This window comes from Protobothrops mucrosquamatus, unplaced genomic scaffold (assembly GCF_001527695.2).
Source record: "Protobothrops mucrosquamatus isolate PMUCROS unplaced genomic scaffold, P.Mucros_1.0 scaffold464, whole genome shotgun sequence".
NCBI lineage: Eukaryota > Metazoa > Chordata > Lepidosauria > Squamata > Viperidae > Protobothrops > Protobothrops mucrosquamatus.
In genome coordinates, this window is record NW_015386785.1 from 133,624 (window position 1) to 159,347 (window position 25,724).

At 39.1% G+C, this 25,724-nt stretch overlaps 1 protein-coding gene across 1 annotated transcript in view; it reads right to left on the reverse strand.

Annotated features, from left to right (window-relative positions):
* TDO2 (tryptophan 2,3-dioxygenase) overlaps positions 1 to 17,346 on the reverse strand; it is a 20,597-nt gene extending 3,251 nt beyond the window's left edge. The window contains exons 1-11 of the mRNA XM_015816560.1: positions 17,312 to 17,346; positions 16,909 to 17,014; positions 15,037 to 15,127; positions 12,312 to 12,382; positions 11,662 to 11,789; positions 9,521 to 9,707; positions 8,610 to 8,717; positions 7,421 to 7,532; positions 6,857 to 6,914; positions 5,150 to 5,229; positions 4,410 to 4,500 (exon numbers count right to left, since the gene is read on the reverse strand). Coding sequence (XP_015672046.1) covers positions 4,410 to 4,500; positions 5,150 to 5,229; positions 6,857 to 6,914; positions 7,421 to 7,532; positions 8,610 to 8,717; positions 9,521 to 9,707; positions 11,662 to 11,789; positions 12,312 to 12,382; positions 15,037 to 15,127; positions 16,909 to 17,014; positions 17,312 to 17,346 — 1,067 coding nt within the window. The remainder of the gene's footprint in view (positions 1 to 4,409; positions 4,501 to 5,149; positions 5,230 to 6,856; positions 6,915 to 7,420; positions 7,533 to 8,609; positions 8,718 to 9,520; positions 9,708 to 11,661; positions 11,790 to 12,311; positions 12,383 to 15,036; positions 15,128 to 16,908; positions 17,015 to 17,311) is intronic.
* Between the last annotated feature and the right edge of the window lie 8,378 nt (positions 17,347 to 25,724).

Sequence of the window (25,724 nt, forward strand, 5' to 3'; positions counted from 1 at the left end):
TTGGATAGCTGTCAAGGCTTCTTTGATTGGCACTTGGGTGAAGAGGGATATGACATCGAAGCTCACGAGTAGGTCACTGGGCTGTAAGTTTTGTTTCTTTATGATCTCTATGAACTGGAATGAGTTTTTGACGTGTGAGGTGATGGATTCTGCATAGGGTTGTAGTTGTTTGGCGAGAAATTTGGCTAGGTTTTGTAGACAGTTATGATAGAGCAGTATTGCTCCATGTGAGGAAATGGGAGAAATTGGCACGACAGATATCTATCAACTATCGTAAGTTAGAGTTCCTGCATGGCTGCATTCGAGAGGACCTCCCTCCCAAATCGCTGAGGAGGAGACCCATGATCGACTCCATGGAATGTCAGCTGGCTGTCCATCAATTTCAGCATCGCACCATGCGTGCGTTGATTAGTGACCAACATAGACAGATAGACGGGCTGGAGACATGGGCCCGAGAACATCGAGAGCGCTGCAATATGACGCTAACACACCAACATTTTTGGGCGCTGGACTGCCACATCCATCAAGCCACCAGGAGGGTGAGCCGACAGACGACCATGACACTTCAACGAAAAACAGACATCTTACGGACACTGGATGGCTGTAACCATACTAATAAACTCATTTACAACCTATCTTCCAAAGCGTTGACCCGACAACAGATCACCTTGCTCGAACAGGACATGGGACATAACTTGGCGGATGCGCGGGCTTTGGATTTTGTAGCGGCATTATAACCCGCCATACAACTGATCGAGGTGGAGGATGATGTCAGAAATTCCATCAGACAATGGGTCACGGGGCTATTGATAAACCATAAGCACTGTCAAATACTGTCCAGAGAGCAGAGGGAGGCTTTGGAACAGCTGAGGAAGGACAGTACTATCGTTATCCTACCAGCGGATAAGGGGAGACCGATGGTAGTTATGGATAGAGCACAATATACAGATAAAATCTTGACGTTGCTTAATGACACGACAGTATATAAAGTCATCAACAAAGACCCCATGACCACACTTAAGAATTGTATCAATGAACTCCTTAATAATTTTAAGCACAGTAAGAAGATGGACGAAGACACCTTAAGGAGGATACGCCCAGGAGACTCAGGCATGGCCAGGTTTTACGGCCTACCAAAGGTCCACAAAAAAGGAGTCCCCCTCTGCCCCATCGTCTCATTTAAAGGTACACCAACCTCAGAGTTAGCCAAATGGCTGAGTGGTCAGATCAGCCACTTAGTGGACAATAACGCGACCACAGTAAGATCAGCAGAGGAGTTTCTTGAAAGAATTGGATCCCTAAGAGTGGAGGATGATGAAGTGATGGTGTCATTTGATGTCACCTCACTCTTCACCTCCATCCCACAAGATCTGGCGATCATGGTGCTGAAGGATCGCCTGAATGAAGAGGGAAAAGGACAGCATCAAGACTCTCTTCATACCGAGGATTTGATAAAATTGACAAAGCTATGCCTAAAAAAATACTTTATCTTTCAAGGAACCATATACGAACAGGTCAAAGGGATGCCAATGGGATCGCCTATTTCGAGTATAATAGCGGAAACGGTCCTACAACGGCTGGAGGCCATAGTAATGACTAAATATCAACCTATGTTTTGGGCCAGATATGTAGATGACACATTTGTTGTCATTAAGAGATGCGACAGGGTTAACTTTATGGACACACTGAATTCGGTATACCCAGATATTGGTTTTACAGAAAAGGAGGAGAATCAAGGTTCCCTGGCTTTCCTGGATGTACTGGTTAGTCGACAACTGGATGGGTCCTTGCACACGAGAGTATACCGAAAACCAACTCACACCAATAGAATCCTCCACTATAAAAGTAACCACCCAGTGGCCCATAAAGTAAGTTGCGTCAGGACGTTATTCAAACGCATAGGCTCACACTGTAATACAGCCAGGGTGAAAACCGAGGAAAGAAACCACCTCTTCCGGGTCTGTAAGTATAATGGTTACCCAGTTGAATTTGTTAGGCATTGCAGTAGACCACCCAGACCTCGGGAAGATCCACAAACTGACAAAACAACAACTCAACCCGTACGTATCCCCCTGCCATACATTGGCAATGTGTCGGAGGCAACAGCTAGATTTTTAGCTCCTTTTAATGTCAAAGTGGCCCATAAACCGGACCAGACATTACGCGCCAGAATCATGCATCCAAAAGACCCCCTCCCCAACGAATCCAATGCAAGGACTGTTCCTGCAACGAATCCAATGCAAGGACTGTTCTTGCAACTACGTTGGGGAGACGTCTAAGAGGTTAAAGACCAGGGTGCATGAACACCCGCTGGCTGTTAAAAGACACGAACAACATTCACAGGTGTGGACCCACATGACCAATTTTGGCCACACATTTGATCTTGCTAATGCACAGGTTTTGTCTGGAGATACCACCAAGGGAGGCCGCCTACTCAAAGAGGCTTGGCTTTCCGATGAGAACTCTATAAACCTCCAAATCACCAAACTCATATAGAACTCTGCCCAGCACACCAAATGCTGAGAATGTGGGAAAAACAACGCCAGGATTCCCAATGAAAGCAACTCATTCACCTTTTACAGGACCAGAGGGATATAGCGATAGAAAAAACAGGGGACTCCCCTTTGGGAGTCTGTACACGAGCAAGAAGAGCAAGAGAGCCAATTAAGGGTGGAGTAGAATTCAATGCACATCTTGCAGAGAGTTTGGTGATGCAAGCACGAGGATCATGGATGATGGAAGATCGGAGTGAATGGCGGGAAGGAGGCTCTCAACATGCCTTGGGGCATTCCCTGAGAGGGGCAACGTCCTCCAATAGAAGAGTGGAGGCAGGAACGGGCATGCCAGAGCCTTCCTGGACAAACATTCAGACCCGTTTGACAGACCATCTCAGAAACACGCATGCGCAGGAGCAGCGGAGCGAAAAAGCAAGAGGACTTTATTGGATACACATCCTGCCAACAGCCTTCCAGGGAAAGAACGGTTGTGCTTTGGGGTAGAAATGAGGAGAGGGAATGAGTGAAAGCGTGTAACACAATGGAGTGGTTGGAAACACACGAACGAATCAACGGTTGGGGAAAACGAGGAGGGGGGGAGTAGCGACCCTAAAAATCATTGAGATTACAGCAGATAGCCGTGGGCAGATGAGGGAAACGGCCGAAAAAGAGGGGGAGGGAGGAACAATAAATCTGGATGATGGGAGGCATACGAAGAAAGTGATGGGCAAAAGGAAGGAGGGGGGGAACAGCAGCCCTAGAAATTGGTGGTGCGATGACAGACAGTGGGGGGTGCACAAGGGAGGGGATTGGAGAAAAGAAACTGGATAAGGGAATTGCGGCTTTAAAAACCATCAAGGGAACAGCGAGTACGTGCCTTCCAAGAATGAAACAATTAGAGACATCAGATGGACCAATGACTAGGTCCAAGAGCCGTGCGCAAAACCGGCCGGTGTTATAAAAGGAAACTCCTATTGACTTGTTTCTATGCTCTGATGATGTCGGCAGTGCTGGCCGACAAAAGCTCAGCATTTTTATTAAACAAATCCTAGTTTGATATTATCCTGGTGTTTGTGTTTATTTGTTTTTACTACATATATATATATATATATATATATATATATATATATATATATATATATATATATATATATATATATGTATGTATGTATGTATGTATGTATGTATGTATATGTATATGTATATGTATATGTATATGTATACGTATACGTATACGTTTACGTATACGTATATGTATATATGCAGGTCTTGGCATATTCAGGTCTTTTCCTGTGTAAGATTGAGAGTATCTTGGCGACGTTTCGACGAGGTCCCACTCGTCATCTTCAGGCTGGGGTCTTCAGCTTTGTGCCTATGCGAGCAAAGTGTGATCGGAGCTGCCGTCTCTCTATAAATACTGGTGGGGGTGGAGTGCTGGCTTAGTGTGGAGTGCTGGCTTAGTTGCTGTAGGTGGATTGGTTGGCTGTGTGGGAGCCATTGTTTGGCTGTTTCGTAACATCCTGAGTAGTTGAGGTGCTGGCTGTGTGCCCATTAGTCTTTTGTGTTATAACGACCTGGGTAATGGGTTGTGTGATTACATCCTGAGATCTAGTGTAGTGATATCCTGAGTTTTGTGTTGCAACATCCTGGGTGGTTGGCTGTGTTGTAACATCCTGAGCTTTAGCGTTGTAACCTCCTGTGATGTGATGTCCAGAACAGAAGGCTGTGATGTGGCATACCGGGCTTTGGTTTGGCTCCGAGTTTGCGGTCTAGCTCTGGAAATATTACTAAGAAGACTCTATGTAGATGCCACATAATTCATGTTTTTATCCATTTTTGATATGCATATGTTACTGTATGTGTCTTGTCATTCATAAATGATAACAAAAACTGAAGCTGGCTTCCTAAACTTACCTTACAGTTGAGCGTAGATACTGGTAGCCTGATGAACCTCCAGTCCCAGCCTTGCTGCCAATCATTCTGTGCACCATACACACATGGTTATCTAAGTATATAGAAACTCTTTTAATTCATTTTTCATTTTAAGATACAAAAAGAATATGTAAGACTGTTGTAAATGAGAATTGTTTCATCAGTTCCACAAATTTAACTTTTATATTAGTATATTCTACTTTCTTTATAATTAAATAGATGCATACCTATTTTATTTCAAAGTGGATACCTATAAAAGTCTAACAAGTGTGTTCTACAGGATTTAATACAGTCTAGATTTACCAAAATGGGTATAAGATTACAACTTTGGAATATATTTATTACACAACATATTATCACATACAGTATTTTGCTGTATTTTTTTTAAAAAAAACTAAGGTAGTTTTGTGATATCATCCCCCATTCTAGATGAGCAGAAGTAAGGTTAAAATAAAATGATTTGCTAAAAGTGGATAATTTCATGGCAGAAGCAATATCTGAGTATTTCAAATGTATCAGATGCCTGAAGTTATAAGCCAATTGTACTCATCTCCTGTAACTTTTCACAATCTAGGGCACTCCAGGATGGAATAAATATTTAGTCAGTTACAAAATCCTAGAGTAGACCATCAACCTTGAAAATATCTTTCATTTTGACTATAGTGGCAATGTGAAATGAAAATTAAGGTTATTTGCATCAAAGAAATGCTCAAAGAACTTACATCTCCATTTAGTCATTAGCACATCGATATCCATAAGAGAAGTAAGAAGCTGAAAAGGAATTTGGAAGCGAGGTTCCTCTCTTAAACAATAGAATGTTGATTGAATTCCCATTTATCAGTTAAGGCAAAAAAAGAAGATCCAAATGAATAAACATAATAGTTAAAGCAATTTGAAACCTTGCTACAGTTTAATAGCTAAAAATAACCAGGAGAAAACAGAAAATAGACTTCAAGTTTGCTTCTCAGAATTTGCTACTCTTATTTATATTCTTTTGAAATAAACATAAACAGGCACTGGATAAATGAAGCTTTAGTGCAGCTTTCCCCCATTTGTTTTCCTATACTCTGCATGGGGTGGGGTGTGAGATCACTTTGCAAAAGACTTGACTAATAGCTTTAGATAAGGTGGAATCCGGGGTGACTCAATGGAGAGATTGCCTATAGAAATCACCTGGAGAGAGAGTTCTAGAGAAGTAATTTGTTTGGATCGGGGCCACGTAGATCTGTCATCAGGACTGAAAGGGAGAGGGAGTGGCGGTGGGAGTAGAAGCAACCGGGGCCATTGGAAAGACAGACAGGCGAGAGTGTGTTGGGGCGGGGACCAGGAAGAGAGGGACAGCTTGGCTCGCAACTCAGCCAGCTCCAATGAGGCCAGGAAATGAAAGAGGGGAGGAGGAGCCAGCCCGGTGCAGCCCTTAGTGGGGGAAGGGTGTTGTGGCCAGTTGCATTCTAGGGAGACGAGAGTAGGTGTCAGTGAAAGGAAGTGGGGGAGGATGGGAATTGTAGTACAGACTGCCTGGAAGGCATCCAGAGTTGGGAGAAGAAAGAGCATTCTGGAGAGAGAGAAGAATGGAAATTGTCCATGGGAGGCGTGTGTATGTTTATATAGGATTACCTGTGTGTGCAAGTATAAATTAGAGTTTGGAATAGGTTTGTATGACCTATCAAAACTACAGCTCCCAATTGGTCCGAAAGTGCAGCCCCTTTAAAAAAAACTTGTGGAGCAGCCGCGGGGCTTTAAAACAAAAATCTTGCATAGCACCCTAACCAACCCCCCTACTCCACCCACTGCCAATCACACAGTGCCCCCCCGAAGCACCATTGCTTCTACCCACCACCCGATTGGTTGGGGACTATTTGTCCCATGCCACAAAACGCCCAGGTCAAATGGTGCCTGGGCGAATGGGCAGGGACGAAGGGTGTGGGGGCAGAGGGCTAGGGCGCCATTGGAGGTGGACAATGGCTGGGGAAGGCCATCAGAGGAGGAAAGCTGGCTTTGAATCGCCTGAGGTGGGTGGCTGGAGGTAAAGTGGGCGCGGCCAAGGGTCAGTGCCTAAACAGCCCATTCTGTGGGTTGCTGGCACAATGACACTGCTTTTGATGTGTAGAACAGCAAACAGCTTACTCTCTTTTCCTTTGCAATATCTCTGCTCTGCAAGGCGGGTGGGGGATTAAAAATCACAAATCAGGTGACTAAGGGATGCAGCAAAGTTTGTAAATAGTTGTAAATGAATTGCAAACTTATTTTTTTCAGTGTTGTAACTTCAAATGGTTGCTGGACAAATGGTTGGTAAGCAAGGACTCATTTTCTTATTCTCAATAATCCTAATCCTGCTTGTTAAGGATGTTAAAACAAAAATGAAACACTTCAGTAAAGAAACAACACTAGGAAACCCATTTACAGACGCAATTACACTTTTTGCATACCTATAGAAGTATATCATTAAAGCTCCTTTCATTGCTTTATAGGACAATCTTCTGTCACCTGCAAAAATTAAAAAGTGGGAAATAATACAGAAATTCTAATGCAGAAAGTTTTATATTATCTATCAAAAACTGAAAATCCACTTCTGCTCATACTAATATGTATACAGATAGTCCTCAACCTACAACCACAATTGAGCCCCAAATTTCTGTTGCTAAATGAAATAATTGTTAAGTGAAAGTTGCCCCATTTTATAACTGTTCATGCCACAGTTGTTAAATGAATCACTGCAGTTATAGTAATACAGTTGTTAAGTGAATCTGACTTCCCCATTGACTTTGCTTGTCAGAAAGTCACAAAAGGTGAGCATGTGACCCCAGGACACTGCAACTGTCATAAATATGAGTCAGTCGCCAAGTGTCTGAATTTTGATCAAGTAGCCATGGGGATGCTGCAGTGGTTGTAAGGGTGAAAAATGGTCATAAGTCACCTTTATAAGTTTGAACAGTCACTAAATGAATTGTTGTAAGTCGAGGACTACCTGTGTCTACCTTTACTATGCTTACCTTTACTAAGAAGGTGTTCATGGAGTTTTTCATCAAATAATGACATAAGTACTTCTTTTTGCTTCTGAAGTTCTGCCAATTGATCTTCTTTTTCCTCGGAGTTTTCTTTAGCCTTTCAAAGACAATTATTCTTTTTTTAAAACATTTTACTTAGCTATACTTGCATTTATGGGGAATATTTTCCCTTTGCATTTCATATATCCAGAGCTTTTTTCCACAAGTACTCTGTTTAACTCATGACAATCACAGTTCCTCTTGTGTGTATGTATGATTAAAATAAAACACAAAAATGTCAGCATGAGATGGAAACTATTGCAGACTTGGCTGCCTCTGCTTATAGATCATTTGATAGTTCATAAGATTTCTCTAATGTGACCCTCTAGTTTTGCCAAGACTGCAGCCTTCAACACATCTGGAAGGCACCAACTAGGAAGAGTATGGAATATCCTAAATATGGATGGACGTTATTGATTCTGCACGGCTGTTATCCTAAAAACAAACTTGGGCACAGAAATAAATAACCAGTCTATATTATAACATGAAGATAATTACATTAATAACACATTCCCTTATACACACTTAAAAACTCAGTTTGCTTGTAACTATATAATCATTCCTGAATTAATTTGTTTTGAGTATTTTATCTGTTTAATGTCCAAATAAGGATTGTAGATTTTGTCAGATTATCTGGTTCAGTGTCTGAACTTGTTAAAATAAGTTATCCTTATCAACAGCACACCAACATTTGAGAACTAAACTATTTGAGAAGACATTCATGCAGTGTTGCCATAAGATAAATGTTCTCCCCCACCAGTAGCATCTGAGGATGGTCAAGGAGGGCAAAATGATAAAAGCAGTGCCATGATTGTGCAATCATGATGTAAGACTTATCTTTCTTATATACATGTTGCAACATTTCATGCATATCTAAAAGGCCAAATCTTCACTGTAATTCTGCTTTCAGTATTTCAACAAAAATAATCGGAGCCCATGGATGTCCATGCATAAATAAATGCATCAGCAAGCTTAAACTAATCCATATGGAAATTCACACATATATATAGATACAATGCATATGAATATTGTATCTTATTAAAACTGCAACCAGGACATTTTGCTACAAATGGTGGCCACCTCTGGAAAGTTACTTTTTTAATCTAAAGCCAACATGATAAATTGGAATATATACCTGTACTGTTGCATATTCTTGTTCTAATCCATTAAGTACATTTGCTTCAAATTTTCCCCAGAAATTAAATCCTTCTGGTTCAAGTCCTGGTGTTCTTGCCAGCCATGCCTTATAAAATAAAATGAAGTGAACATCAACTGATTGCATTAGTTGCAATGTGTGAATTAGCAAGCAATGCTTAGTGACTAGCCAATAGCAAAGCATAGCATCAACAGACAGACAAGATAGAATACTAGGCAGCCTTTCTTCCCTTATCCCACCAAAACACCCATCCAGTTTTTAATTCCTTATATTTTACACTACCAATACCTATTATCTACTGCTTCGTAAGCTAGAAAAAAGTGGAATAGACAACATCACCACCAGATGGATTTGTAGCTGGCTGACAAACTGTACTCAACAAGTAGTCCTCAATGGTACTACATCCACATGAAGAGAAGTAAGCAGTGGGGTACCACAAGGCTCCATCTTTTGCCCAGTACTCTTCAATATCTTCATCAATGACTTAGATGAAGGAATAGAAGGGGAACTCATCAAATTTGCAGATGATACTAAACTGGCAGGAATAGCCAACACCCAAGAAGATAAGCTCAGGATTCAAAAAGATCTTGACAAACTTGAACAATGGGCCCTATCCAACAAAATGAGTTTTAGTGTGGAGAAAAGCAAAGTTTTACTTTTAGGCAGGAAAAATCAAAGATATAAGTACAGATTAGGTACTTATGGTATAGGTTCTGCTGCTCGACCAGGGGGCTGGACTAGAAGACCTCCAAGGTCCCTTCTAGCTCTATTCAATTCTATTCCAGTGTGACTAAATTCAACTGACCTGATTTTTTAAAAAGAAAAAGTTTTGAACAAATCATAACCCAAGACTGCATGACCAGCCAAATAGTAAATGAGAAAAATCATACTTCAACTAGCTGCAGTAGTGTTGGCTCTTGTTCTGATTTAAGCAATAATTCATATTCCTTTCCCTTGAAGTTATCCCGGTAATGCCTTCTGTTATATGGAACTCTCAAATTCTGAGGAACACCAATCTTATTTTCCAATAATCGAAACTGTAAACTCTGAAATCCTGAAGCTGGACTCAGATAATCTCTTTAAAGATAGGAGAAAGAGCAGTAACTTATTATTCTGCATAAAAAAGCACATTTGATTTTCTTGCCTTCAAGAATGATGAAGTTATTGAATCATCAATCTGGACAGAATTCCAGGGTGGCATAGAATCATATCCTTGGAAATAAATTAGACTTATGTCAATCCTGAATAACTTATCTCATTGATTTTAATCAGGTCAATTTTAGTGCCTTTCTCCCAGTCTCTTGACACTTTGTATGCTTAATCAGCAGTGACTCACACATGTAAGGCTTATTTCTAAATATATCTGCCCAGTTACAGTATGTGTTTATACAAACTGGAATTAAGTTGAAACTCACTACTTAATATTTGGTTTAATACATCCAGAATGCCATCCAGAACATCTTAATAAGGATAAAAGTACTCATACTGCATTCATATTTTTCCTAAAGGATTTGAATAAAGTTAAGTCATTCACATTTCATGTGAAGTTTCTAGCCTAATTCCTAAGTAGCAGGATGTAGTACAGAAGTTGACCACTTCAGATTGACCATTTCAGGTTGACCTAGACATAAACATAAACTAATTAAGGAGAGAAGCAACCTAGAATTAAGGAGAAACTTCCTAACAGTGAGAACAATTAACCAATTGTCTTCAGAAGGTTTTGAACATAATTGTACAATAGGGAAAAAAAGCCCACCATTTTTTAAGATTTCTGAAATCTTAGATTAGCAAATTTGTGAGATTTCAGTGATGCCATGCAGGAACATTAAAATCTCATGTGAGTTGGTGATCATGTAAGGTTTGGCCATTGTTAAAATATGGTAATGTGTACCTTAGATGCCATCCAGTAATGTTGCATCTATTTTGTTTACCACAGACCTGCCAGTTACACCTGCAGATAAGCCTAACTATATGTGGTTTGAACTTGCCTGCCTTCTTTCCTGTTTTCCCCTGCATTCATTGTTCTCTACTTTGTAATTTCTCCTTTTTTGTATTCTAGATTTCTAATACTGTCAGGATAAAGACCTCTATTCTTCAATTCTGTGAAATGCTCATACATTACTGTTATCATCACTACAAATTCTGATAGAAATATACTGAGTATTTTGTGAGGGGCCCTTGGTGCTCTCTGAGCTTGGTTGTTCCGTTGCAGATGTTTCATTACCCAAACTAGGTAATATCATCAGTTCTAGCAGGGAGTGGAGTTTGCTCTCATTTTATAGTCTATTGCAGGGGTCTTCAAACTTGGCCCTTTTATGACTTGTGGACTTCAACTCCCAGAATTCCTCAGCCAGCATGCCTGGCTGAGGAATTCTGGGAGTTGAAGTCTACAAGTCATAAAAGGACCAAGTTTGAAGACCCCTGGTCTACTGGTTGCCCTGTCATTATTGGTGGAAGTGGTCTTGGAGCTACTTTGGTTGTGCTGTTTATTGTTAGCTTGTTTGGAATTCCTTTCTAGAAGCCTGGCACTCTGACAAATTAGCCATAAATAGACACTTAAACAATATATACTGTGAAAAAGAGACAATCAACAAGTGAAAAGGGGAACAAAATGACCAAAACACCTCCCCACCAGCAATCAACATCCAAATGAGTATAGATTAACTCCAAGATTAACAATCAAGAAGTATACAATACCCCAATCAAGGAACTGCCAAACAAGCTAACAGTAAACAGCCCAAGCAAAGAACTTCCAAGACCACTCCCACCAACACTGACAGGGTAAGTCACTATAATATAAACTGAGAGCAAACCCTACTCTTTACTAGCACTGATGATGTTACCTAGTTTGGGTAATAAAATGTCTGCAAGAAAACAACCAAGCTCAGAGAGCACCAAGCATTCCTCATTTCAATGAGCCAGGATTGAAATACTTCTTTATCATATTTTGTTTCTTATAAATTCATTTTAAGACCTTTGCAAATACAGTAACTGCACATATAAATGAATCAAAGACCTGAAATGTTTGTACCTGAAATCAAAGAAATCCAGAGCTGTCATTGTTTCTAGGACAGAAAATTGTTCCACAAGCAATTTAAGAATTAATGAAATTCTCTGCATTCGAGTAACCACCTTCAGCATATTCCTTTCATCTCTCACCTTAGTTTGAATATAATAAATATTATGACTTGGCTGATAAGGCAGAACAATAACAACAAAATCACAACCCATAATAGATGGCTTGAATTAGAACAGTCATTTAATAACATTTACAAATAGTCCACCTTACTAGGATTTAATCAAGGCTTCTTTTGCCCCATCCACCATCCATTAGTCCCTCACAGCCTCCAGGCACAATTTTGATATTTCCATATTTTCATCTCTTGTTGCCTGATGAGGCCATGTCCTTCTTTCTTTGTCAGAACACATCAGTGAGTACGATGGGATTTCCCTCCAAGTAATAAGATTTTTTTTTCTGGTAAGAGTGTATAGGACTGCAGTCAGAAGGATTTTAATTGTGCTCTTCAGTCATAACAGATTTAGAGATTTAATCTAATTGACATCCCAAAATAGTGATTATTGTAGATGTTCAGAATATCCAAATTTCAAATATCTAATTTGTATTTTATAAGAATCAGAATCCAAAGAGGAATTTAAATAAAACAGTTCTATTCTACTTACATGACCATTCTGAAATATCACTCGAACAGAATCCAGTTCCCACAGGATCTGCTTGAACCATAATTCATAAGCTGAATTGAAAGGAACATTAGTTCAGTTTTCAAGCAATAAATAAAAGTGTATGAACAGACTCATCTCTATATTTATAATATCTTTAATAAGCCAAAAGTGCTGTAAGTAGATATACTTTTCTGTCCTGATTTTTTTTCCAATTGCTTTTCCTGCCCAATTCAATACTTTGGCTGAGATTTGATGGTTTCAGTATAGAGAGCAAAAGTTCTGTAGATGTTCACTCTACTATTCTTCATACATTCATCACTCTGAATACAAAGGTTTAAATCAGAATCACATCATTTCTCAAAAATCCCAATCTTAATGTTTATGCCAAATAATCAAACATCTTCTTTGAAAAAGTCTAACTACATAAAAACTACAGTATGTGCGCACAAATGTTATAGTAAAGTATGATGTTATAAAGAAACACAACTCCATTTGTCCCTGAAGTGGCATTTAGATGTACATCTGAAAATCTACAATGTCAAATCAATAGAAGTTGCTAGTTGTACTCTCACAGTGCAGAAAATGTTAATAATAATAATAATAATAATAATAATAATAATAATAATAATAATAATAATAATAATAATAATAATAATCAGACCAAGCACACCATGATTCTGTTAAGAGAAAACAGCATAATAATCATATCTGAATATTTAAACAGTACATAAACTTGCAATCATCAGCTCTCCAGCAGGTTTACATTCTGTAATTACCACCCATAATTTGAATTGCAGTCCCCTATACAGATAATATTTCTATTTAGGAAAATTATAGTATGAAAAAGTTTGTCACTACGAGAAGCATATAGCTGAGAAATTTGCCCCTAGTTATAAATAATGTATCTGTCATTTAAAGTTTGTTAAAGTTGCCTGCGTCCTTATTAAAAAAAACAATTTAGCACAAGAAAGATGAGAACAGACAGATAATTAAAAAAGCTGCCACTTTGTATATAAATGACTAATTTTGTATGACTGCTGTTACTAGTCAAATAATGCATTTCGTGACTATAATTTTGGCCAGATACTCCAGTCTCCAAAATCTGGAGACCATTAATGCCTAGGATGCTCTCACAGATGTCCTTTCTTTCTTTCTTAATTATAAACATTAATAGAAAAAGGATCAATAGTTATCTTTATGTCACCATTATGCCAAATCAGTGTGGACAATGTTTCCCCTCAGCCTTCTTTTACTCAACAATGGCTCAGTGAAATAGCTTAATTGAAGATTATTCTGATGGTTTTTAGATGACTGAGGATTTGAACCCTAGACTTTCCTGTACAAGGTTTTACTGTTGCATTTGTAAAAGAAACTCCCCATGGTTTTCTTTTTGAGTTTACAGGTTTTGAAAGTAACATCTCCATTCCAGAATGACATTTAGAATATTAAGGCAGGAGCATCAGCACCAATGTTTTCATGAAAATTTTGCAATGTATTTTGTGATTCACAACGAAAGCTCTTCCCCTTATGTACTTGCATGTGACATCATAACACAAATGTAAAAAGTACAGACTTTGCAGCATGATATCTTAATGCAAAATACATATATTGTAAGGACCCACCTCACTTTACATCTTAAGAAGACAGAACTCTTGGAATATCTTTTCCAACAGGCATCTTTATTAAGAGAAAATGATTGCAGGCATGCTAGACAGGATCTGGGGAATTCTCTCCCATCCTTCAATGTTTTAAGTGTTCCCAAGCAGCCCCCACCCCACAGTTCTTCTGGATGACGATCACTCATCCTCTCTTTTCCCAGATCCCAGGCGTTGCATTGTTCCCCCCCCTTTTCCCTCACTGTCGGCAAAAGGGAGACTTCAGAGAGAGAATAGATGAAAGGCGATGGCCATATTGTTATGGTCAGTCCTCTTGATGAGAATCAACATCCAGTCACTTTGTAGTTTAATGAAGGAAGTGAGAGTCATAAAAACCCCTTGCTTATCCTCCTCCCCTTTCGTAGTATGACAGAATCCAGGGAGAGTAAGAAATGGGGTTTTTTTCAGAGTAGGTAGCTAGAAATGAAATGTAATTGGATTCTGACATATATTGGGTTTTACTACATTAAAAATACCATAACTTTTAAAAAGTTAGCAAAACAAAACTAGGAACACCTATGTTCCAGTGTAAACCTAGCCAGGGAAATTTATGGATGAAATGAAATGAAACCTGAAAGCATGTATAGAACATAAATACAAAATAATTTTACATGTAACAGAATCAGATCTGTGTCCATGTACATGCTTTAAAATCACAAAATAGAATAAGCACAATAAATACCTGAACTATAATTAATAACTGAATTAATAATGGTAATTAATTAGTGAACTTCAGTTTATTTGCATTTTTTTTATATTGCATAGATATTCTACATTCTGCAAACCTAGCAGTTTTGGCATAAGTTAGAAAGATTGCCTATAGTACACATTTTAACCTTTTTGGTTTTAAGAAATCTAGGAATTGTTCCAAGTCTGAAGACAATTCAAATACTATTCATCAGCATTTTCAGCTAGGATATAGTTATGGAAATTAAAGAGTTACATTAGCTGTTTTTATACATGCTTTTACTTATCCTAAATAGTATATAGAACAAATCATTTTTATTAATAGGCAAACATGTATTTGTAATCACCAAATAATAAGATGAACTAGATTATTTAGGATTTACCTTGATGGGTCACAATAAACAGATGTTCATCATGGATTTTGTTTCCCTTGTTTTCACTCTGAAGTTCCTGTGCATTCAATATTTTATCCAGCTTTATAAGAAAGAAAACTAAGGTGATCTTGCAATAATTCTGCAGATAATGTCATTAATTCTGAATCACATAATGAATATCTTTATTAAATATTCACATTTCAGTTTTGATAATCAGTCTTTTATATTTTGAAAACAACAGCTTTAAAGTTGTGCCCATACATACAATGTCTTTAAACATATATATTTAATAGGGCTACCCTTAGATTAAGGGTGACAAGGACACCAAAGTTTGGGAAGCACCAATGCTTTCCTTTCTCTGAATCATTCTAAAAATGCAAATGATCACATTGGAAGGAGATGGTGCCATCATCAACTTGGCTAGGAATACCATGTATTTTTGAGCCAGCACTAATGTTTAACGTGGCAAAATTATTGCAGCCCCCTCCCCACGTTAATGTAATTAGGTATCAAATAGACCTCATTTTCTGCTGAAAAATAACGCCACAGCAGCAGCAGTACAAGAATAATTTGGGGGATGGGAGAGAGAGGAGAACCCAATAGTCAATAAAAGTGACTCTCAGCCTAAAAGTAATGTAGGGGATTATGGATTTGGATAAGAACATGTTTGTTCAAGCTGCATTTCTACTGATAGAGCTTTTTCAATATTTTTTTATTATTGATTTTTGTCTGGCAGGGAAACCCTGCTGGAAAAAGATGAATAATTTAAAAATAAAAGCATAACATGGTGTTTTTCTCCTGCCCCATGAAGACTTCATTGCCATCTTATCTTTTTTAAAAAAAAAATCCATGACTGTTATCTATAGTACAACTGGCAAAGCCTAACATATTCTTCTGTTACAAATCCAATATGCTAATATTCAAAATATATTTTGCTGGGGGGGGGGAATGGTAGTTCACATTAGGTTACAAAGACTGATCATTCCTGATTTTTAAAAATTTTGTGAACAATATGCTTGCAGTAGATAAATTAGCTTTTGCACCATTTAAGAAAAAAATACAGTAGCACAAATCATATACAATGCATCTCATCATAACTTAGTGGAACTATACATGCTGCAGTCTAGGTCAGTGGTGGCGAACCTATGGCACGGGTGCCAGAGGTGGCACTCAGAGCCCTCTCTGTGGGCACGCGCGCTGTCACCCCAGTCCTAGGCCTTCAGCTGGGTTTTATAAAACCTTTTCACTTTAGGCCTCTGCCGCCGTGTGCAAAAAAAATATATCAATCAATCAATCAATCAATTTCAACTTCTCACGGGGAAAAAAAGATCTTGCAAAGTTGGAATTGATTGATTGAACTTTTTAGTCCCACCCAGTCTGCCGTTACCACCGCAGCGACGCCCACACAATGGGCCAAGCCCACCCAATGGGCCACACCCAGCCAATGGGCCACATCTATCTGGCACTCGACTATGCATAAGTGGGTTTTGGGTTGCAGTTTGGGCACTCTGTCTCTAAAAGGTTCGCCATCACTGGTCTAGGTGCTATTATAAACCAGACTTAGAATGGAGAATCATCAAAAAAAACCTGCAATTAATTGGAAACAAGTCTTCAAATGGAACACTGGCCTTTATAAAATAGGACCCGTAACCACCCAGCTGCTTGGGTGAACCACTTTGGGATTGGGGGGGACAAGTGCTTATTTCCTATTGGGGTTACTGAGACAGATTAAGTATCTGTAGCTAAAACTTGAATGTCTTTTGAAGATTAATTACAATAATCAAGAATTTCAGAATCATAAAACATACTTAAAGAGCTACTGCAGAAATATTCAGTTGTAGATTAGTCAGTTTTTAAACAGTACCACTATCTCATACTTACGTGTAGATAGTCTCCATAGATAAGACCACTTTTGCTAGCCTTGTTTAAGCCTTCCTGTGATTTGTCATCTGCCCCATCTTCCAAAGCCAATTTACTAAAATTAAATCTATGAATAAAGAAATGATAACAGAGCTAAGTATTGCCAATAGAAGAGAACTATATAACAGGCTACATCAATTTGCTGATTATTTGAATTTGTACTAAGACAACAAGACTGATTCTGTTTTTGTCAATTAAAGGCACTGCAAAAAAAATAAAAATAAAAATAGGGTTCCAAAAACCAGTGCTTCTAGGGTTATTTAAAATTATTATAGTTACTTATATATCCATTTCATTCATTTTTGTTTATTGAAATATCTATTTTGATTTCTATCTTATTAACAAAAAAGAGAAATGTACTTACTGGTATTTGTTCTTCCAAAAGGGACATCCAGTCATGACTCTAGTACCAAATATCACCTGTTCCAATATCCTGAGATAAAATAAGTTGCATTTCCTAGTGCATTCTTTTATGTAATCTGATCAACAATTTAGGCCAGCCCCCTTTTGAAATGCCCACCCTTGCTACCATTCAGATTCAGTGGATATCTAGAAAATAACTTCATGAAATATTTGTCTTGTTTACTGAACAATTCCCTCATTCAATCCAAATACAAATTGAAAAAAAAAATCATCACAAGCATAACAGGAGCACTTTTAATGAAATTTCAGTCTTCAGTTATTGCAAATTTCACATTTTCAGATATTTACAGAGATGAAGGAAATAATATATGTGATAGAAACTTTGCATAAAAGTCAGATATACTTAAATGTGTATAAATTATAAATTATTTATAAATCCTAGGTTCAAAACATAAATATAAAGACAGCTCTGAAAACAGAATGTTTTCAAGCAATCAAATGTTCACACTTCCAAATTTAATAAAACATTTTGAACATTTGTTAATTCTTTCTGAGTGAAAACATGTCCCAATATTCTTCTTCAAGAGATTTTGAATTTTTCATTAGTTTTCCAAATCCTAGTTGTACTTATTGCACATTGTTACTCAATTTCCTCTAATCATTAACAGAGCATTTGCTGAAGTGATGCATCATGTCCTCTCACTGTGTCTCAATTGTGCTAAATATTTGGTATGTCATATTTAGAGAAAAGAACTGACCACAGAAATCAACTATCCTATTAACCTTAAACTTTAACAATTCTTAGCTATATGGATATATGATATTAAATATTAGTTCCATTTTTCCAAGTGAATAATTACATTCTCTTTTAAGAAATTTTAAAAAGAATAAGCAGCTGCAATCTAAGCCAGCACATGAGATATTAACCTTCTGGTACAGCAAAGTATTTGTTATAAACGTGACATAACACTACATGAGTATGCCACAAAAATCTCTTGTTTTCTAACCTATCAAGAGACATACATGTATCATATGGAACATTATCGGTCATTGTACAGATAATGTAGCAGCCATGCATCTCTTCCCACATTGCTATCTAATCTAATTTTTTAAACTTCACTGCAACTTTATAGTTGTATTAAAAATAGCTGCAGAATACAAATATAAATATACAAGAAATTATGCTAACTGAAAAATTCAGATACTGTATAAATAATATTCATTTATCTGCAACTGGAGATATACGGGTAGTCCTCAAGTTATAACCAATTGCTTAATGACCTTTCAAAATTACAATGGGTTAGAATAGGTGCTTTATTCCTGTTTTAACAGGAGTTCTGTGGTTGCACAGAGACAGAATAAAAAAAGATAGAACATCATAAATCAAAAAGCAACAGAAAAATATTGCTAGGCTTGGTAGTCATGCTGGCTCCTATTTCTTACAGGCAACTTCATTGTCAATCCTATATATCATTATTTTTAGCAACTAGAGAAAGATCTCATTAATTCAGTTACTCAAAATCATTTTCAGACTGTAAGATGGTAGAGTAGAATGCTGCAGAAAACAGTTAACTTTCTATGGAAAGCTATTGAATGTTTTGCTGATTGCTTGAATGGCAGGGGACTTTGCCTCAAAAAAATCACTCACTGCAGTGCAAATATTGAGACCAAACATGAGATAAGATGAAAGGAGTAAACTGAGTGCAGTGAGGTACAATGTATGTTCCAAGGGCTGACACTGAGACAGCTTTGAAGAAAGTTGCAATGGGCTTGAAATGTTTAATGTGACAGAAAAAAAGTATAAGTATATTAATTGGGGTATATTACTGAAATGATATTATTTTCAATTGCACACAAATGACCATAAATTTTTTTGAGGATTTTTGTTGTTGTTAGCTCTAATTTGGCCCGTAGCATCACTCAACTATGGCCCTTATCCTGAAAAAAAAAAGTTGCAACTTTGCCATATTTTATTCTTCACTAATGGAAATTTCTGTAGACTGCTATTCTTGAACAATTGGAAAGAACCAGATTAGGGAAAGACAATTTACAGCCCTTCCAAGTCAATTTGTATATTTACTACAGTTCTCTTATTATTTGTGGAAAATTTCAAAGAATATGACAAGCTTTTTAACTCTTTCTCTCTCTGCATTTTCAACTTTTAAGATTACTTTTTCTAACTAATTTCACTATCATTAAAAATAAGTGACATTATTTTTCCTCAGAATAGGTTAGAACAACCTGAAGGATAATTTTCAATATAAAACTATAAAATAAGACAGAACTTTTTTCCTACTGCTCCCATAGCAATTCTTCAGTCTAAATCAGTACAGGTAGTCCTCATTTAGCAACCACAGTCGGGATTGGCAACTCAGTCATTAAGCAAAGCTGTTACTAAGTAAAATTGCAAAAGTGCTTATGATATTATTTCAGCTTTCCTTTGCTTTATCCATGAAGATCATAAATACGATGATTGTTTGCAAAGTTACTTTTTCATCACCATCATAATTGTGCACAGACGCTAAATGAGGCTTTTGCTAAACAAGGACTATCTTATTAGGACTGATGGAAATTCCACAAAGAATTCTCATAATGTGCCTAGCTCTACTTCGAACACATGCTGCCAAGAAAGGGTTTGGCTTTTGTTTTGCTTTGTCATTAGGCAATCACATAAGAGAACGGGGCCTTTTAAACTTTTACTTGTGAGCCATAAAGGGATTCTTGGATTGTAAGGAAATAAGTAAATTTAAGCTCATATCTCCTACTGTCCCTGTTAAGAGCACTGGTTGTAAAATGGAAAGAGCAAACACCTTTCCAGCTTGGGAATACCTCTGTTCACCATGGGGCATTCTCTGTCTCTGGTATTCACAGGTTCTAATTGAATGCAAACTAAAGGAAACCCAAGTTTCTGATCACCTGACTTGATCATTAAGTAAAAGGGGTGGGAAAGAAAACCACCTTCCAGCTAAACCAATAGAAACAGCTAATTCTTTGCTTTAGTTTGGTTGAAGGTTTTTTGTTTTTACATTTTACGTAAATGGTGCAACTGATCTTTCCAGAAATCCTGAATCTAATACTTTGTCTAACTGAAGCAACTGGGCTTTTACTCATGAATCAATTTACTTTTCTCTCTCTTTTTTAAAAGATGTTTAGGATGTAACTCTGGTAAAGAAAGCACGTGTGCAATCATCAGTAATCTTGTTTTTGTGAGACCTTTTTAGCTGATTTGTTTGAACAGTGTGCAAATGATATTCATTTCAGTAATGAAGCAATCGTTTCCAGAAAATTAGGATGCATTTCCCTCTCCTTTTCTACTGTATCTCAGATTCATTTCTGCCCCAGCATATTAATAGCAATATGCAGGCTTTATGGCAAATGTTAGAGAGGAGATGCTATTCCTCAGCCAAATCACCCAGGCATGTGTAAAGGCACAGATTTTAGCAAGCCAGTATAACTGAATATTGCCATCAAATCAAAATGGGAACATGGGACCAGCTGAAGCTCATCACTACTATTCAGCACATTGGCCAAAAGGAAAGGAACAATCCTGGGATGGACAGCCAATGTTTCTCAAGCTCTTTATATCAGCCCAATGATTTAGCATGGCCCCTAGAACCTCCACCTGATTGTAAGGGAAATTCAACTTGAACTATTTTCTACAGTATAGTGCCGTGGTGGCAAACCTATGGCATGCGTGCCACAGGCAGCACGCAGAGACGTCCCTGTGGGTACGCGGGCCATCGCCCTGAGGGAAGCGGGGCCAGACTGCTCCCCTCTGCCTCTCCATGTGCACCTGCGCTCTCGGCTCTCTTTCTCTCTGCAATGAGAGCCAGGCAACAACTGCAAGAGCTGGGTAGATCCGGGCTGGATGGTGGAGGCAGCTGCCAGCATGAGTCCAGGTAAGCCTCCGGAGTGATATTTGCGGTGCCCCAGCGGCCCGATCCGGGCTCCGGAGGCCTGGAAAAAGCCTCTGCCACCTGGATCGGCCGTGGGGGGGCGCAAAATCCCCCACCTGCTGCACAGATCGCCCTGCCGCTGGCGGCTTTTCCCCCAACAGCCGCGCAGATTGGGCTGTCATTGCTGTTCCCCCGCCACGTGGATCACATGCTGCTGCCCCCCCACTGTGCGAATCGTGCTGCTGCCGCTGTCCCCCCGCCGCATTTTCCAGGCCTCTGGCACCTGGATCACACCACTGGCATGCCGTAAAATCGCCCCATGACCATGAATGCGAGCTCCAGAGGCTTCGAAAATGCTTCTGCCGCCCAGATCGGCCGTGGGGGGGAGCGAAATTACTCTGCAGCCCCAGATCTGGGCGGCAGAAGCTTTTTCCAGGCCTCCAGCACCCGGATTGGGTCACTGGCACGCTATAAAATTGCCCCATGGCCATGGATGCGAGCTCCAGAGGCTTCGAAAACGCTTCTGCTGCCCACATCGGCAGAGAGAAACAGAGATTGAGCCATCAGGGAAGCAAAAGTGTGTGGAAAGGAAAGCGTTGCAGAGTAAGCAAACTTTTAAAAAGGGGATCTCTCTCTCTGTCTCTCTCTCTCTCACACACACACACACACACTTCCCCACCCCCTTCAATATCATCTCTTCCCCCACCCTCTTCAATATCTCTTCCCCCACCCCCTTCAATATAATCTCTTCTTTCCCCTTCAGCAGGATCCAGGCAATGCTTCTCTCAGCTCCAGCTGAATCTCTGCCTGAAGACTGCGCCAGGCTGCCTGCCACCCCCAATCAGCTGAAGCTGCACGCGCTGATCCTGGGCTCTCTGCAGGACCCAGGCAACATGCAGTTCCAGCTGACTTTCCCACAAGCCTGTGCGGCGCTGCTGCCACTTCACCTCATCCAGTTTTACACTTTTTAAACATTTTTTTTACAGTGCTGTTCAACCCGTCGTATGCGTACCACCTGCCAGATGCCAACGTACCACCGGTTGAAAAGCACTGTCATGGACCACAGTTCTCCTGTGGCTATGCTGGCTAGAAATGCAATGCCTTATTTTCTCTGCAGTATGCACCTAGGAGGCAGTAGGTCTGTGGAATTTAGATGTATTTAAACATTTATTTCTTCTGCCTAATTTATTAAATCAACATCTAATTCAAAATTAAATGTTTCTGAGAAATCCAGGGTGGTTTGCAAAAAAACTCTCAAAGACAGCTATTGTAAAGCATCACCAGCACTGCTTAAAACAATATTAAAAGTATGCATTTTAAGAAAGAAAAATATTAATAGTAATTTACTTAGTGCTGTTTGACCATAAATTATGTTGTGGTTCTACATATGCCTAGCTGAATAATGTTTGGAGTTGCCTCTAAATGGGTGAGGGATGCACTGTTCATATTTTCCTTGGAAGAAAGTTCTATAATTGGGGTGCTGTCTCTGAGAAGGCTCTGCTCATGGCCACTGTTCTATAAACCAAACCAGGGGGACCATCTGGTCTAAATGGATGGTAAACATAGATGATTACGGGGCTGGGGGCTAAAACATATGACAAATGTTTGTGGGAATTGGGTGCGTCTAGCTAAGTGAAAAGGACTAGGGGTGGTGACATGACAGCAATGTTCTAATATTTGATGGCTGCCACAGAGAAGAAGGAGTCAACCTATTTTCCAAAGCATCAGAAGGCAATAATAGATGGAAACTAATGAAGAAGAAAACCAGCCTAGAACTAAGAATTGTGAAAACAACTAACCAGTGAAAAGGCTTGCCTTCAGAAATTGTGGATGCTCCATCACTGGAGGCTTTTAAGTAGAGATTGGATATTCCATTGTCTGGAATGGTATACGTCCCCCGTTTGAGCAGGGGCTTGGACACGCCCATCCGGCACCCGACAATAAATAAGTGAGATTTGGGTTGGGTTGCAGTTTGGGCACTCGGTCTCTAAAAGGTTCGCCATCACTGGTATAGTGGTTGCCTTCAACAGACAACAGATTCTGTACAATATTTTAAACCGTCAATACTTTGAAAGCACTACTTTTAATGTGATTTATTTTTCAGTTTATGAATAAACCCACTTTTTTGATATGGTCATGTCGTTTGTAATGCAACCCTTAGCTGGAAACTGTTGCATAAGGAGGGGACTTCAAATTGATTATCTTTTCTTTGCCTGATGTGATCAGAGGTCTTCCAGGTGATTCCTATTTGGCATAGGCAGACTCAGAAAGAAATCAAGCTGGTTTGTATTTTCTTATACCTTATTTGGCTAACCCTGTTTTTGTGGTCAAAGATCTATTAAGTGGGAGAAACAATTGGCATCAGTAGAGTAGATAGAGGATTAAATATAGCTCCTCCCCCCAGAGGCTATTTTGAAAGAAAACTTCATCCAAGAAAAAACTACACAATAAAATTCATTGATGATGTGGAACTATATCATTCTTGAAACTGTATTGAACACATGAAGTCCAAAAATTCAACTGTGACTTTAAAAATAATAATGCTACGTCATAGTGAGAAGCAACATGGAGCTGGCTGAGAGCTACATCTTGCTCTTCTAATGGAGGGCCTCCAATGTTTTTATGACATAGCAAATCATTTGAACAGCAGTATAAGCTCCCTTTGGAACACTGCCATAAGGAAGCATGTATTGGTCTGGGTTGAGGATGTTTCTGTATTACTAGCATTTGTTTCTACTTTCGCTTTGATGTATCTACATGGGAATTAGAAAGGGAGGAATACCCTCAGGGCCATCTGTTTTCATTCCTGCTGACTGGAAGGAATAAGGCACATGGAAAACAGCCGGTTATCACCTTTTCAGTTTGAAGTTCTCATAACACCTTCATGCCAGCGGATTGGCTCCTGATGGACTGGTGCATTGGAGTGGGACTGACGAAATGGGACTTTTAGCTTAACTCTTTTGTGTGGGAACTTCAGATTCTGCCTTTTTACTCTGCAATCACTATCTCTCAGTAAAAGATCCTCTTTGAAACAATGCCTGTTTCCTGAGTTGTGCTTTCCTGAGGGGACAGCTGAGGCAGTCCTTACATTAGGCGGAATCTGTAAAGTGGTCAACCCGAAGATGCACCTGCCCTAGTGTGGGGACCATGAGAAAGATGTCTAACCAAGGCAGTGACCAAGAAGAAGTGGAATTCTGACTTCTGGTTTGCCATTGTGGCGCCGCGGACACTGGAAGATGAACTCTGTTTTTTGCATCTGAATTCGTCCCGCTGGGGGACCCTGGAAAGGATTGAAAGTCTCCCTATAGGGGTAACAAGCAAGGACGGGATCCCTGCTTGATTGCAGAAGGGCGGTGGCCCTTCTGTTTGATCTGGGGCAGCCCTCCAAACCGGCAGGGGAAAGACCAGCCATAGCAATATGGCTCGTCACTAAGCTGCTGACAGCCAAACTCAAAATTACTACCAAGCACCTTTAAAGCAACACGGATGAAACTGGGTGAGATCTGATCTTCTATTTAAGACTTTAAATATATTTTCCTGTAAAAGCTGCCCAAAGTACTTTTCCCCCTGTGAGGAGAGAGGGAAGGGAACTTTTACCCCACCCTCTAACAAAAGCGGCGGCTAACTACCCAGGGGAATCAGAGCAACTATAAGAACAATTTTAATCTAATTGGATGTATATGCTTTTGAAACTTGTGGACTAAAAGTTTTCCTATTCTTACTGGAGACATTTGTTTTTTAAAAAAGAAATAAAACTTGAAAAACTATCATAAAAACTTTGGACTTAAAAAGCTCTAAATGGCATTGGTGACATCTTGTGGTGAAGTATGGTATTACTCTACACATGGACATCACCAGACGGTCAACACAGAAATCAGATTGACCATGTGCTCTGCAGCCAAAGATGGAGAAGCTCTATATAGTCAGTAAAAACAAGACCAGGAGCTGACTGTGGCTCAGATCATGAGCTTCTCGTTGCAAAATTTAGGCTTAAATTAAAGAAAGTAGGGGAAAACACTAGGCCACTCAGGTATGAACTAAATCATATCCCTAATGAATATACAGTAGAGGTGACAAATAGATTTAAGGAATTAGATCTGATAGACAGAGTGCCTGAAGAACTATAGACAGAGGTTCGCAACATTGTACAAGAGGTAGCAACTAAAACCATCCCAAAGAAAAAGAAATACAAGAAAGCAAAATGGCTGTCTGAGGAAGCTTTGCAAATAGCTGAGGAAAGAAGGGAAGCGAAAGGCAAGGGAGAAAGAGAAAGATACACCCAATTGAATGCAGAATTCCAGAGAATAGCTAGAAGAGACAAGAATGCCCTCTTAAATGAACAGTGCAAAGAAATAGAAGAAAACAATAGAATAGGGAGAACCAGAGATCTCTTCAAGAAAATTGGAGATATGAAGGGAACGTTTCATGCAAAGATGGGCATGATAAAGGACCAAAATGGCAGGGACCTAACAGAGGCAGAAGAGATTAAGAAGAGGTGGCAAAATTACACAGAAGAAC